General features: G+C 40.4%; 1 protein-coding gene across 8 annotated transcripts in view; it reads left to right on the top strand.

Moving 5' to 3' along the window:
- MAP7 (microtubule associated protein 7) overlaps positions 1-15147 on the top strand; it is a 121454-nt gene extending 106307 nt beyond the window's left edge. For 7 of the 8 annotated variants that reach the window (XM_075748204.1, XM_075748202.1, XM_075748198.1 and 4 more), the window contains 7 exons: positions 1467-1662; positions 3208-3309; positions 3598-3648; positions 3745-3802; positions 6237-6375; positions 11797-12023; positions 12708-13517. In XM_075748204.1, the coding sequence (XP_075604319.1) occupies positions 1467-1662; positions 3208-3309; positions 3598-3648; positions 3745-3802; positions 6237-6375; positions 11797-12023; positions 12708-12718 (784 nt within the window). In that variant the 3' untranslated portion in view covers positions 12719-13517. Of the gene's footprint in view, positions 1-1466; positions 1663-3207; positions 3310-3597; positions 3649-3744; positions 3803-6236; positions 6376-11796; positions 12024-12707 lie in introns of all 8 variants that reach the window. The other variant, XM_075748201.1, reaches the window with a different exon arrangement.
- The last annotated feature ends 269 nt before the right edge of the window (positions 15148-15416 follow it).

Below are 15416 nucleotides of genomic sequence, written 5' to 3'. Positions count from 1 at the left end.
CTCAACGGTTTTGGAGAGGAATTGATGTTGCATCTCGTTTTCTACTAGCAAATGAGTAGCCCGTCTGGATACTTATGACTCTGGCTATGACACAAGTTGAGTGCCTTTGTAGAGGGATGCCATGCCTCTGGATTTTGTTGGAGTTCTTTAGCAACATTGCTGAACATAGGAACAAGGCAGGGCCAGTTAAAATAGCCTGGCTTTTAAAAGGCTCACAACATGGTCCCTCTCAAAAAGGGTTTCAAAGAAAATAAGCTGCTGTGCCGTAAGAGTAATATGGTAAATAAATACTAAGGCTGAAAGATTGAAAACAAAAGGTAAAGAACAATCTGCTTTCACAGTGAAAGGAGTTTTCAGTCTCTGTTCAGTGCCTTCATAAATTAACTTGAAAAGAGTTGTGGCCAGTGAGATAATGCTGGTCTTCAGTGGTATAAAGCAGTTGTAAAGAGTTTTGAGACGTATCTTATATTGCTGAGACATAAAATGGAAGCTGAATTGCAATATTGCTAAGCATAAAGGAATGCATATAGGGAAATAATCCTAACAACTCATGTGGTAGTGGTCTCTAGGCTAATTATTTCTGAGGGAACAGGTCTTGTTTGGAATTGAGTATATGAAAGTATCAGCTGAGTCAATGGTCAACAGAATAAATGAACTCTTATGAGTTACTAAAAGAGGAGAACAAAATGAAAATGTCATTCTGAACTATCCAAGGTGAATCCACATCTTGAATGTTGAGTTTTATATTTTTTGAGATAATAAAATCAGTAAAACTAGGAAAATAAGTGAAGACAAACGTCAAAGAAGATCACAAGTATAGAACAACTCTCACATGAAAATCTACCAAACCAGTGAGGATTCTTCGGCTGGGAAGACCATCTGCCCTCTACTACTGAGTGGAGATATGATGAGCTACAAAGTCCGGAATAATTTGGGTAACATCAAAAGTGAAGGGGAAAAGTTACTGACTCCCATAATACAAGGATGAAGGGGCATTAAGTGAGGTTAGGAGGAACGTTAAAAATCAGCAGAATTGTATGCTTTTTCAAAATTCAGGAGTCGTTGCCACAGGATAAGATGGGTGCCAAAAATGTATACTATTTCAAAGTATGATTAAGTGAAATTACAGAAAGAAGTGTTTTGCAGGATGTATTAAAGTCAATGATACTGTTTCCGATTCAGAAAGTACCCGAGTCATAGACCAGTGGAAGCCAGGCATATGCTGGAGAAGTGGTGGTGTTGTCTTGCAAAGTTTTCATGTTCCACGGGGCTTCATCTTTGAAGCTGGAAGCAGAACAGACAACTTGGCTCGACCCAGTTCAGGTGTTTTGATGCTCTTATAAAACGAGACAGCAGTGCAACCTTTATCCAGCTGTTCTGCAGTGCTGGTGTCTTGGGTCAGGAATCTGGTGGTTTGGGGTTTTTCCCTCCTTTACTTATGTTTCTTGATTGTTTTGTGATTGCAGGCAAAAGAAGGAGGAGCTGTCACAGAGGATAGCTGAAGAAAGAGCTCGCCGAGAAGAAGAAGAAGCTCGCAGACAGGACGCGGAGAAAAAACGAAAGGATGCAGAGGAGGAGCGGGAAAAGGAAGAACGGCTGCGCCGACAGGCAGAAGAGAGAGAACAGAAGGAGAAAGAAGAGATGGAGCGCATTCAGAAACAAGTATGCTCCCCTCCTGGAATTTGTGTGCCAGTCTGGTTGGCAGCAAAGTGGATGAAACAAGACCTCTTATGCAGCACCTAGATAAAAGGGATATCTAAAATTTAAATGCTATATGTGAAGTGAATAGGGTTGTGGCAGATTTCATTCCATAGAGTGGTTCAAAGAGTAAAGATATTTCTTCTTGACAAAACATGTGGTAGGGAGTTGAATTTTGGTTTGGTTTTTTTTTGTTTTGTTTTGTTTTTTTTTTTTCCCTGTAGAATTTATTTATTTAGAACAAATCTTTTCTTATTCCTGATAAATTGTGATGGAAAAAACCAATAGAGTTGTATTGGGGAATTTTAATGAATGGTATTATACCACAGAACTTTGTCCCCACAGTTATAGAAAGTCTAGATGCCAAGATAATTAACTATTCAGAGTGTTGGAGACATAGCACTGCTGAGTTCTAATCCTATGGCCAATGTCGCTTTTGTGCTGGGCTAGTGGGAAGGGGTTAGGTTTTGATCACTTTAATCAAGCCAAGGAGAACCTTTACCTGGTGCAGTCCTCCTGAAATCAGAGCAGCTACTCAAAAGACATAAGAGTAAATAAATCAAAATACAATTTTTCTAGTGCTCTCAGTTTTGGTGGGCATAATATTGGTGACTGACTTCAGGAGAGGCTGTGGTAAGCACTTTGGATAGGATTCTTCTTGCATGTGCTTTTACTTGTTGCCTGTGCTTTCTCACCCCCAAAATTCAGCACTTCAATCTGCCTCGTAGACATTAGGGTTTTTTTCTTCTGGTATATAATTAAATGTATGCTTCTGAAAATAAATGTTTAACGGATTGCGTCAGTGAATATAGCTTAGAAACTGCAGTTTTCTTTTTCAGAAGACGTGCTTCTTTCTTTGAAATGCTAAACTGAGGTACATCCCCAGTTTAGCACTCAGACATAATGCATGGCCAAATGTTTTTTGGATGTTACAGCTGTAACAAATGAACTATTGTAGTAGTTGACACTGTCACTGTCAGGGAGCAACCTCTCTACAGTATGTTCCAGGCAAGTTTTACATTTAATTAAAAAAGCAGGAAAGGAAAGTTTGTGCGAATGTACCTGTGGCTATGTGTCCTTGGTCTCACTAAGTGATGACTCTGTTGGCCAAATAAAACATTCTACTGCTTTTGTTTGACTCTCAAAACCATCCACCACTCAAAAAACGAATCTTTTTAATACTTTCCTGGCTGCTATGTTAGTGCTGAGGGTTAGGAAATGTATTCCTTATTTGTCAGCTGGTGTGCTTTCATGCTTACATGTCCCAGAACAGGCACAGAACCAAGTATGATGTCCATTGTTTAGTTACACATCTCTTAATGCTATGCAAAACATGGAGATTAATCAAGAAGCGTGCAATTCAGTCTGAAAAGATTGCTGGTTACTTATCAACCCCAAAAGTGTCTTTTCAGGGTGTTGCAAATATGCGTAGTTAAGCAGATATCAGTGTAAATCTGTCCGTAAATAGTAAATTATTCCTTGCTGATTTTTCTTTTACCATCAACTCAGAAAGAAGAGGAAGCTCGTCTACGGGAAGAGGCAGAGCGAATTCGATTAGAACGTGAAAAGCATTTCCAAAGAGAAGAGCAAGAGCGCTTGGAAAGGAAGAAGGTAACTTGGCACATGCAGAGAAACGGTAATTCATTTTGTCTTAGCAGTTGGCTCCCACCTCCACTGTGGAAAGTTACCTATGATATAAACGTGCCCTCAGAAAAGCTGCGGTCCTCAGCTGCGTAGCCTGATGTGAAAGTGGAGGGAATATTGCCAAAAGTAATAAATAATTCATCTTTTTGCAATAAACAGATGCAACTGATAAATGACAAGCAGTTGTGGTTTGGGAGAGAGATTTTTAAATTGATGCCAGCAAACATTATTTTACCCCTTTACATTTCATTGTAGAGGCTTGAGGAGATCATGAAGAGAACTAGGCGTGTAGAAGCTGTAGATAAGGTCAGTGCTGCTACTTAACACGTGTAAATATTGGACACATTTCACTTCTTTTTCCTTGTGCCATTTTTAATTTACAAAACTGTCCTTCCTTTGTAGAAACCCAATGACCAGCAAAATGGACATATATCAAAGGCAAACATTACTGGAGAAGCAGGTATTGTGTTTAACTGTGCCCTGAGCACAACAGGTGAATAAATGCTTACTAAGCACAGTGATTTGAGATACAGTTGTGAAACTTGGCACGCTAATTGCAATAAAGAAAACCACGAATCTGAAGAAACATTGTTTATTTAACCTTTCTGTATAGGAGTTTAGCCATTACTGAGTCAGCTGTTTCAGCAACTGTGTCACATTGGTGTATAATGAGATGGAGTTGCTTACCAAGTTTAATTATTTACAAAGTGAAAAGAAACAAATTATTTTCTGATCCTGATCACAAAAGAAACTGATTCTACAGTTTCTTTTGCACAGTACTACAGATGTGGTTGTTGCAGACTTAGTCCATTTTCTTAAAGGATTACTTCATCTCAGTCATCAAAACAAACTGTTCATTATTCTAAACATCTCCCTGTGACTTCTTTCTTCCACACCTGCTGCCTTATTCGCTTGGTCTTAATTTCTTTGTTTCTTTCTTTGTTTTCCCCAAAATTCAGGTCCTACAAAAGCTTAGTCTCCCTGTCACACCCACACTCTTAGTCTTTCCTTGTGTTCTGTTCCCTCTATCTTTTTTTTTCCTGGTCATTTTAGGTAAAGTCTTATATAAGGCTTTAATGTTTACAATAAAGGAAGAAAAATAAAATGTAGCTCATATTCAACAATCACCAAATATGAATTAGCACTATTTAAAGATACTGAAGTAAAGGTATCAAATGGCTTATCCTATTGTAGCATAACATATTAAATGGCATTATTCATTTTCTCCTTTGTACTTGAGTAACAGGGAGGACAAATAACAGCACTGGCTGATGTACGACTTTTTTTCTTAATGTTTAAAATGAATGTTATAATTAGCACTACCAGGAGACTTTTTGACACAGATTTCATTACGTGTGTTTGGAAGTTATTATCTTAGGGGGGAAAAGACTTTGTGAACTGCTAATACAACAAAATGCATATGGGATGCCATCTTTTGCTGCAGGCAGTGTTGAAGGTGCTATAAACCATTATTGAAACTACAAATGGCTCTATAATCTGTGGCTAGTGCTTTCCCTCCAGAGGTAGAAGACAAGCAGTTTCCTAAGGCAGAGGAGAATTTGGGCCTCCACTTCCCCAGGCCCAAGGGAAGGCTGGAGTCCTTGCGTGACTGAATAGAGAAAACTGCCATCACCCTCGGGGTTGCTCTATTGTTTGGCTTTGCTCTATCTAGATATGCTATTGAGTTCAATGTATGAATTCATGGACGTATTTCAGCCAACTAACTTTCCATACTATGCTTTTAACAGACTTCTGACCATACAGAAATGGTAATGATTTTTTTTTGCAGGGGTTTTTTTGTTTGTTTGTGGTTATTTTAATTTTACTCTTTGGCAAAGCCTGAGGAGACCTTTATGGGAATGGCCATATCACACAATGAAACAAAATCCATCACCTTTTTGTCACTTGTTTGGTCTCTGCTTCAAAACAGGAGATAGCTCTGCGTTTCCAAAGCAGAACTTTTTCATCTGCTTTTTCTTTTTAAAAGTTAAAGCCAATTTATTTTCCTCTTACTCCATTTGTAGAAGCACCAAAACCCGTATTTGTAAACTTGCCAAAGATCAGACTAAGACATTCAGTATAGAAGATTTCAGCTCAAGCATTTAGTGGTTGAAGGCGTGGCTTATCAGATGAGGTTTTGGATAACTGAGATAAATGTGTCCAAGCCTACAAATACTAAATTGTCCTTGCAATTATTGTAACAGATGCTGGTATGGGTGGGGTGCAATCGCCTCCTTTTACTGACCTGTATGTGAATTAGTGTGACTGCAGACACAATGCAGAAGGCTGTAGTTGTGCTTTAAAAGAACATCCTGAGGCAGGCTAATAACATCTGTCATATGGCCTCTGTAGGAGGCACAAGGATGGTCTAGTTTTATGTTGCTCTCTACAGCATTTTCTAGTAGTAATTTGGTACTTGTTGAAAGAAGCATCCTTCCTATGGAGATTTTTTCCCTCTTGATTTCCTTTTGGGTTACAGTCAGCAATCAACACTGAAGCCAAGAAATACCAGTGTATGGAACTGATGATGTCCCAGTGTTCTCCTATTCCATTCTCTATTGCTGCTTGAAATGTTCTGTCAGATATCAGCCTGTTTTGACCATTGATTTATGTGTTGGAATTGTGTATGTCATTGTAAAATGTTTATTCTTGTCCATAAAGCTATAGCTTTGAAATCTGTGGCATTTACTTCAGACCTGAAACAGGGCTCGTGTGCCCAGAAACTTGATTAAGGAGGAGCAGGAATGGGGGAGGAAGGGCTGTGGGAACTCCCATTTTTTTAAAACTGTAGCTCGCCTTGACTGTGCTGCTGTCTTTTGTAGCAAATATTCTATCCTAACCTGCAGGTAGACGGACTTTGTTTGGTTTTATGAAAACCTGTTTTCTCTTTCTAGTTGTAACCAGTCCTGCATCGCCCTTGGAACCTGCAGGAGGACCTCAGCTTCAGCATGCAACGCAATCTCCGCACAACGGGAAACCCGCCACCTGCACACGTGTGATTGTTTCACATCAACCCCCCGTAAACATGGACACGTAAGAACATTCCTAAGTATTGGAGGGTATTTAGAGGATGAGGGCTACCAGACTAATAAATTATTTTCAGATCCATGTATTCATTAACTAAATAAGAGACAGCTGTTCAATCTGCCTTGTTTCCTGTTTATTTTTATCTTTCCCTGTGTTCAGAAAAGAACTTTATCGTCTCTCACTTAGCAGTAACCCATTTTTTGCCAACTTACAGGGAAGAATTTTGTACAAATAGAGCATGTTCTTTGCAGTGTGTTGTTTGCCAGCAATTATTCCATAAACTGAAACTTAGTGGAAAGGGTAATTTTTTTTCTGTTCCTTTCCATGAATTCAGTTTCATAAAAACCACTGTGGATTTGCAGTGCTAGTTTTCTTGATTGGAATAATGAACGCTGTGCTTTCAACCTAGATGTTTCAATTTCTGAACTGCTTGAAGTATTAGCAAATTTTACTTAGTAAGCCAAAGTCTCTCATGTGAGACACAGCACTAGTCATTTTGGCTTTGCATTTTAAAAAAAAACCAACCCACCTTTGTCCTCTATAAGGAGAATTTGGGGAAGCAGATATTTAACACTGGGAGTTCTCTGTAACCATGAAGCAAATCACTCAGACTTTGAGAAATTGTTGACATGCTTGAAACCTTGGTGTTAAACCAAGTGGAATCTGTTACATAAGCATGAGCTGTCAGTTATTTCAATTTTAGTAATGCAGAAAGCCAAGTGATCCCTTAGTCTTTTCATGTTTTATGCAGGTAGTGCCAGAATATGCATGGAAAACCTTGAATGTGGGAAGCCATCACACAGACTGTAATGGGCGGTGTGCTTCAGGGTGTGATTGGCACTAATTGAAGGAGGAATTTGCTCTCTCTTGGTCCCCCCCATATGCCTGGGGGATCTTAGCCTGCTGTCATGCTGACAAGGATGCTCCTGCTGAGAGAAGTTCTGTCAGTGACTCTGAGCACTGAGCTGCATTGGATGAGCTGCACAGAGCTGCCTCATAATTGTCGGGGGCAGCTATTAAATGTTAATCACTCCCAGCCTTATATGCACCTTGATGTTTGTAATATAAAAAGTGCCATGCTAATGAAGGCTGTCATGTAGCATTATAATGTGTGTGGAAGGAACCTCTGAATGGCCAGGGTGAAGAATGAATCTGTGAGGTGGAAGAATAGCCACAAAAGTAGGAAGTGTGTCTAAGGCTGTGGAAGGGGAAACTGGCATGCCAGTTAGGGTACAGAAGGACTCTGGGGGTACATCCACGCTGACTGGGAAGGCAATGGCTGAAGCGCTTGGGAGCATCCCAGTGTCAGCTTCGCCCAGGTAGCCTGAAAAGCTGTTGTAAGGAATACGTAGCAGCATAGGTTTATCACATGGTCAAAGCCACAGGTGCCAACACCACTGCTACTATATCTCATGTGCTGCGGTTGTCTGGCACCTAGATGTACCTGACATCCTAGCACAAACAATAGCAACGGGTGGAGATGGTCTCTTGTGGCAGCACCTCACTGCAGCCCCAAGAAAGATTTGGCTTTAGTCTGGAAAAGACTTGAGCATGTTTTAAGGGTAAGATAGCTCAGATTTCTGAGCAGAACTTAAAAAGGCTTTGCCTGGGGGACTTGTGGTGTGTGTATGGGTGAGAGGAGGGAGTGACGGAGAGGAGTCATCTTAAGGCCTAGAGCAACAGTCAGTCTCATTCTCCTCCTACAGTGTAGGAAGCGTGAGAAGTTTCACTAGGTCCAGCACAGAAGTCTAAGTGTCGCTGGGTTTGTTTTGGACAGCACCGGGGTCTGGCCTGAATGCATGTCTTTGAACAGGACTGGTGGTTGGTGGTCAGGGACCAAACCCAGAGTACCCATGTTTGGGGCCATTCCCCAGACAGTGCAGGTGCTCTGTCCCTTGCACCAGTAGTGTTGAAGGAGGGGGACGTGGAAGGCTACTAGAGGTTTGTGTGAAGATGAGCAGTTAGTTCTACTGTGGGGCATAACGGCCAGTTGCCTGACTGCTTACTGTGCTGAACCCTCATCCCTATTCCCCCCTATCATGTCATCCATCCTGTGTCAGCTCTGTGGCTGGGATTCAGGTGGAAATAGCTTCCATGATCAGGAGTACAACGCAACTGAGAAAATTTAAAAGAATTCTGGCACAGTGAGGCAATCAATTTCAGTATTTCACCATTCTCTGTTGCTGCTTTTGATCAGCAATGCAGATCTCATTGTACTGGAACTTCATTAGCTTTCCAAGACAATTCATTCAAAAACCCTAATGAAAATGCTGTGATTTGATGAATTATTTACTATATATCTCTTGTCAATAATCATTAGCTTTATTAATAAATGTTTATTGCAGATGATAGATTGGCACTATCATCTGTCCCACCTAATAGTTTGTCACAATTTTTATTGATATTCCTACTCCTGTGTTTTAAACAGATGAACGAGAATCACTTTTCCAAGGCCTAAGGCTTCTTCACTTTGCAGCGTGAAAGAAAAAAGCAGATAATACTTGCTTGTGAATTGAGCTGTTTTACTGCGGTAAAGGTTTTCGAGTGGATCTTACATGAGTTCTCAGTTTATAGAAACAATTTCTTTAATGAAATTGGCTGCTCTTCTCTCCGCTGCCTCTAATCTGTCCTGTTAATATTGATCTGTCCAGTTCCAAATGCGAAGCTGCACAGATGCTTTTTTTTTTTTTTCAGCTCCCATGAAGCTGTCCTTCAGAGGCTTGTTATGTTTGGAAATGCACTCTCAATAACTCAGGCAACTCTATTACACAGGCGTCTTGCTACAAGCACACTTACGGAATATGTTACAATGCCATAATTATCCGGTTCTTAGAAACATACGTGCAATATTGTATGCCTGAAAAGAGTATCTCCAGTGTTGCGCTGGACACTGAGACATCGCTAAGAATGTAACGTAAGAGTAAGAACAGCTGTAGCAGGTCAAAAATCCATTACTTTTTTGTGTTCTTTGCTTTAATGGCCTGTAGCGGTCACTTAGGGGAGAGAGTGTAAAGGAAAAAGGTAAGTACCAGGAGATCCTCTGGTCAATGAAGGGTTACTAAGCATTGTGGTCAAAACACAACCATAGGCTCAAGCAGTCCCTAAGCTGCTAATTACCAGAAGCTGGAGGGCATACCAGTCTCCTAGGAATTTCTCTAATCTCCTTTTGAGTTTATGGCCTGGAAGATGTCAGTGGAATTAATTCCACAGTTCTGTTTTTTCCCTTTGTTTCTTCTAAGCTTGCTCCCCTAGTAATCTGGTAGAGCAAACAGCATAAAATAGAGAAGATGTTATAGCATAAAATATAGGAATTCATAGTCATGGTTTTTTCTGTACCCCCTTTGTGAAGTCACATATAGACTCCCTGATCTCAAAAGACATCTTTCAAGTCTGTGATTCCTGGTCTAACTCGGTATGTAATACTGGCAGTGCAATGACAAATAAATATGAAGAACTATTTATCTATGAAATCAGCTGATCAATCAGATAGAAACATTACTATCTGTTTGCAGAAGGAAGAGTCTTCTTCATTGTCCCAATGCTTCTTGAAGTACTATGCTGTTTAATTTATCTGAATGAGCAGTTGCTCTCTTCCCCTCCTTCCCCCCCCTTCTTACCCCATTCATCAAACTTGCCATGTTTTCCCAGCTCTGGTAAGGTTATTGGCAGTAGATGGGGATGAAATAAGTAATAGGATAAGTTATACTAAATCATAACCTAATAACCATACATTGTAGACCAGGTTTTATTAGTCCTAAAGCATTTCACAGCTTCTGCTCCTCGTCTTACATATGCGGCTCTCTGGCAGAAAAGGGTGATGTGATTTGTGATGTCTCCCAGGCGGTCAGCAGCATTTCTGTGTCTGCTCTCAAACTCAGTGCAGTGAAATGTATTTTTCACTCTGAAATTTGCTCAGGATATCCACAGATGAAAAAAAGGGGAATGCCTTTCAGAAAAAGAACTGGTGATGGTTTGAAAAACTGGGAAAGGCTTGATATGAAAACCAGCATGTTGTTCTCACAGGAAATCTGGGCTTTGGTTGAAGTGTTGCTACTTTCAAAAGAGCAACAGTTATTTTCTTTCTCTTGGAAAGTGCTGTAAAACAATTCTGTAATTGTGAAGTTGGACACCCAAGGAAGCCAGCAAATGAAAATAAGCCGTATGCCAATTACAAGCAGGTTGGTTTTTTTTTTAAAGACTAGTAAATGTACTGTCAGGAAAAAATTAGCCTGTGAAACCAAGCCGCCTGCTCAAAAATGGCCTGAGGAAATTGATAACCTAGTTTAAATCTAGGAAAATTGCATCTGAGCCTTTAGGTCTGAAGGATTTCCAACCAACCTGAACAGTTGTGACGTGGTCTGAATAGGGAATAGGTACCTAAGATTGCCAGGATCTAACTGTTGGGTGCCTTAAGAAGCACCTGTGAAAGATCACATGGGTTTTGAGTCTCAGTTGAGTACTTGCTCTTTCTCAAGGAGCTTATGGTCCCTTTACTGTCATCCTGTTCGCTAAAGCAGCACCTTGGTTTCTCCCGTCTGGCAGGACAGCGCGTCCCGTCTGCAAAGGCAGCAGGATTTGACAACGCAGGGCCTAATACAAGGGTGGGGAGCGGACCGGCAAGGCGGTGACCGAGACGTGATCGTGTGTCTTCTCAGGAGAGTGTGTGGAACTGGAGAGTGTGTCTGTGCATGCACTGCTCCTGACTGGGGGAGGCGTACAAGAGCTTGCTCATAAGGCATCTCTCTGAAGTGGGAGATGGAAAAAGAGTGCAGATTGACGTGAGGGATGCTGGGAGGTGTTTATTTTGGCTTGGGCATGTTCAGCAGGAGGAGTGCAGAGTCAGGCAGTGCCTTGGAAATAAGCCCCAAGAACTTGGAGGGGAGGAGGGACTGAAAGAGAAGCGCATTGGTAAAAGAGTTTTTTCTCTGGGTGTGTGGCAGGTAGAAGAGGCTGCTCCGAAACTGGAGGCAGGAGGTGATCCAAGGAATAACAAAAATGACAGTGATCTTATCTAAGGGCAATTACATTGACTTGCAATAAAAGTAAGGGTATGGCAAAGGTTATGAGAGCTGGAAAAGATGTCAGAGGCTGTAAATTGCATTAGGTGGGTGGCTTGAGATAGCAGTGGTGGTGCTGTAGGGCTTTTCTTACTGCTTCCCATTGCAGACACCTCTCGGAACTGCAGTGGCCATGAGGCTCTCTACGGTTCTGGGTGTCGTGTGGCCACACCTAACGACTCCCCGGTGTGTTCGAGGGAAGGCATATCTAGTGCTTGGCTGCAAAAACAGGTTTTCTACTGTGGTAGAAGCATTGTTTTGGTTTTGCTGTCTAAAAGAATGCTCTGGATTAATGCATATTTTTCCATTTATAATATTGTTTTGAGGTTCTAGATGAAGGTAGGAGGAAATACTGATGTTTCTCTTTCAGCAATCTCAATCCTGAGAAAAACGCAAATGAAAATGGAACCTCTATGCAGAATGATAACTTTGAAGAGATCATAAACCTGCCTATTGGTTCTAAACCTTCCCGGCTGGATGCCATGAACAATGATGGAAGCAATAGTCCTGAAATTCCTTTGAATCCAATTCTAGCCTTTGAAGATAAGGGGACTCTCTTGCCTCAGGTAGATAGCGTTCAAACACATCAAACAGCAGGTAGGTTTGCCTTGGTTCATTAACGCTTGCAATGTGTTATAAGTGACAGAGGACCTAGAGCTCTTAATTGATTAAGTTGATAAATTAAAGCGTTTTTAAGCCCCTTATTTTTTGGGGAAAGGAGCAGATCTCCTCTTTGTAAAGCAATGAATGCATGCCAAGTACGTACAGATGCTGTGTAAATGGTGAGGCCTTATCTTTTGGGTGAGAGGGTTCTCAGTCACATGGCACACTCTGCCACCTGAGGTTGCTTGAAAATGTTTGCCCTGTGCTTTCACACAGAAAGGGTAACAGTGACAACTGCCGTTCCTCGCTTATGATTGGCAACTGTGTTCCAGTTCTGCAAGTGTGATACCTGATACACACATGTAGAAGGGGAGCCAGTACCCACCTTCTGTGTAGAATTCTGGATCTACTTCCCTCATCGAGTTCTTGCTGCCATCAATATTGAGGGATGGTTTGCAGCACACTGGATTTTTCTGAATTACATCACAACTTTTAAAGGATGTTAGGTAAACACATACTAACTTAGCAAACTCAATTGGACTACTGTTTTCTTTTTCTGTGGCTAGAAAATGTAAGGAAAATCATCTTACAATAAAATAATTGCATAAATGAATAGCACTTTGAAGTAAGCATTGTCACAATTCGCTGACCGGTCATTTTTGATACCTTTTGTTGTAGAAGTGATCTGATCGTTTCGTCTGAAGAACCAAAGGTGATTATGAGCATCTCTGCAGTCAGAGGAGTTTCTTCCATGCAATGAAGGAGTGTTTTATTTTTTTCCTCTCCGTTTTTTAAAAGATTTATTGAATATCTTTTTTGGAAGGACTTTAGTGAAACCAGCAGAAGAAATGATGGGAATAGACTTGGATCACCTTTCTAATAGCTTTCATCACTAGAAAAATCATGCTTCACGTGCATTACTTAATACGGCTTTTTCCAACAAGCTTTTTCTGTTAGTAAATGGATATTTCTGCATTCCTTAAGACACAAGACACTGGAATCTGAAAGCAATGGGCTGATTTGGGTGGTGGGACTGATTCTTTTTTTTAAAAAGGTGGATGTTGGTTGAAAAGGCATAATTGTAAAATTGGCAAAGAATCTTTTACACTTTGTGGTTCTAATACTTGAAAAATAAATACCTCATTGCTCTACAAGTAGAGTTAATGGGGTGTTTTATTTAAACCTGTTGGTTTAAATATTATTGCAGAGAACTCTAATTATGGGGGCAAAGTATCGGCTTCTGTATCAGGTTCTTGTAAATGTAATTCCTACAGGGACATTCTGTAAATTGAGACGTCGCTACGATCTTCTCACATTTTCTCTAAAACACAAAACAAGGCAGGTTTTAAAATGTGAAAATTTGAAAGCGTTATTTTTTCATGGACAAGCGGAAAACCTATTGTTCTCCTAGATGATGTATTTATGAATTTTGTTCAGTACAGAAATAAATCATTTAATTGAATAAATTAGAGTAATGTGGTAAAATGATACTGCAAATTTGATTTTTTTTTGTTACATCCATGTTCATGATTCTATAAAAATTGTGTACACATGCACGCACACGTGCACACGCACACAAGGAAATACCTTTTCCAAGTCCCGTAAATTGCTGCTGTTCCAGGGATGGGAGACTTTCCCTTTGCCTTATCAGACTATTGAAGACTGTGTGAAACCTGACACATTTGATTTTTGGATGATGAAGCAGGTTTGGGGATTTTTTGGTTTTGCTCGTTTCAGAGCAAATGGGAAATGGTCATTGCTTGTGCTTTTTATGTAGTGTGTGGTTTTTATAAAGCAGTACAGTTTGAGTGCTAAGAGGAGCACTGCCGGTTGCTTTCTCTATAGTTTGATGCCGATTTCTACTGTCATTCCATCCCTCACTTTTGGTTGCTGTTGGGCAGTACTGTAAAATCCTGCACTTTCTTGCGCTTTGATAAACAGTGCTGTTACAGGTAGAGCTCACTCTAGGAATCTGAGTTTGAAGCACCAACCAGGGCTTAATGGATTACTGGCTGAATTCAGCAAGTAGACCCTTGGCTAGTGGGAACAGGTGTATGGGGTTTCGGTTCACGCTGCCAGAGACTGTACCGTTAAGAGTCCTGCGCTTGCCTTTAGTGAGCAATGAGCTGGGCCTGTAGGAAGCTGTGTGGAAAGTCTGTGCTAGCAGAAGAAATCCTCTGAGATACAAGCCGAAGAATTTTGAAGAACTGACTTTCTGCTGCTGCCAAGTGTTCATCTTACACGGGAGTTGGGATAAAAGCAATGGAAATGCAATGAAAGAGACTTCATCTGCCAGAATATATACGGAAGGGAAAAAACTGCCAGTCAGTCAGAACGCTTTCAATAGTAGCTCGTGACAGTGAAATGAATTTGGTTTCTTTCTTGCTTTCTTTAGTTTTCCATGTACATAGCCACAATATTTTGAAGTGTCCAAGGTATGTAGTTTTTCTTGAAGTCTATATATAGCATGTAAGTACCAAATAAAACTTGTTTGAAATATTTACTTCTATTTTCATTTTCTTGCACAGTTGAAACAGGTATCAATCTGTGATGGAAAACTCTTCTTGCTACTCCTGGTCTGCTGACAAGTTTTCTTCAGGTTTCCTCTAATCTCTTTACTACAAAATCAGTACAGGGTCACTTACAGCTAGAAACAGAGCAAAGAAATAGCCAGTAAGATTTAGCTTCAATTTTAAGGTTGAGGATTCATTTAGGTTCAGGTTTAAATTATGTTGCTCTTGATCTATTAGGGTCAGGTTTAAATTATGCTGATTGGTTTTTGTGAGACTTCAGAATGCCTGCTTCACTGTTTGCAGCAGAGAGATGAAGAGCCTGCTTCATTTCTCATGTGTGGTTTGTTGTTTTTTTAACAGGACTGCAGTAAAAACAATTTCTAAGTGTATTCATTCCAGGTTTGCTTCAAATGAGAGAGAAAATTTCTTCTCTTTCAGGGGTCCAACATACAAACTAAAAGCTAGTTCCATACGTGTCAACTACTGGGTTGTTTACAATTAGCTTTGCTTGTTACACATGTCTCTCCTCTCCTCATTCCTGATGAAGAATACTTTGTTATTTTCCTCCTTCCTAAGACCTTGAAGTAATGTTTACAAATAAATACTCAAGAAAGAGAGATGGATTTTCATGTCATTACTTCATATTGCACCGATTCTCTTTTTGGAAAATGACCTAAAGTCACCCAACGAGGTGGCGCACAGTTTGAGATTTTCTGCTCTTATTCCTAGCTGTGACATTCAGCTCTCTGTAGCCCTCTGTTTTAATAAGCCCAACTGCCCACAGTGGAGCACGTGGGTCTTTTGCCTGAGCTTCAAAAGACAATTCCTGCTACATGTAAATATTGAAAATGCTGTGCACAGCTTTATCTGCATT

The sequence above is a fragment of the Balearica regulorum genome, chromosome 3 (assembly GCF_011004875.1).
Source record: "Balearica regulorum gibbericeps isolate bBalReg1 chromosome 3, bBalReg1.pri, whole genome shotgun sequence".
Taxonomy (NCBI): Eukaryota; Metazoa; Chordata; class Aves; order Gruiformes; family Gruidae; genus Balearica; species Balearica regulorum.
This window is presented reverse-complemented; position numbering and strand designations above follow the sequence as displayed.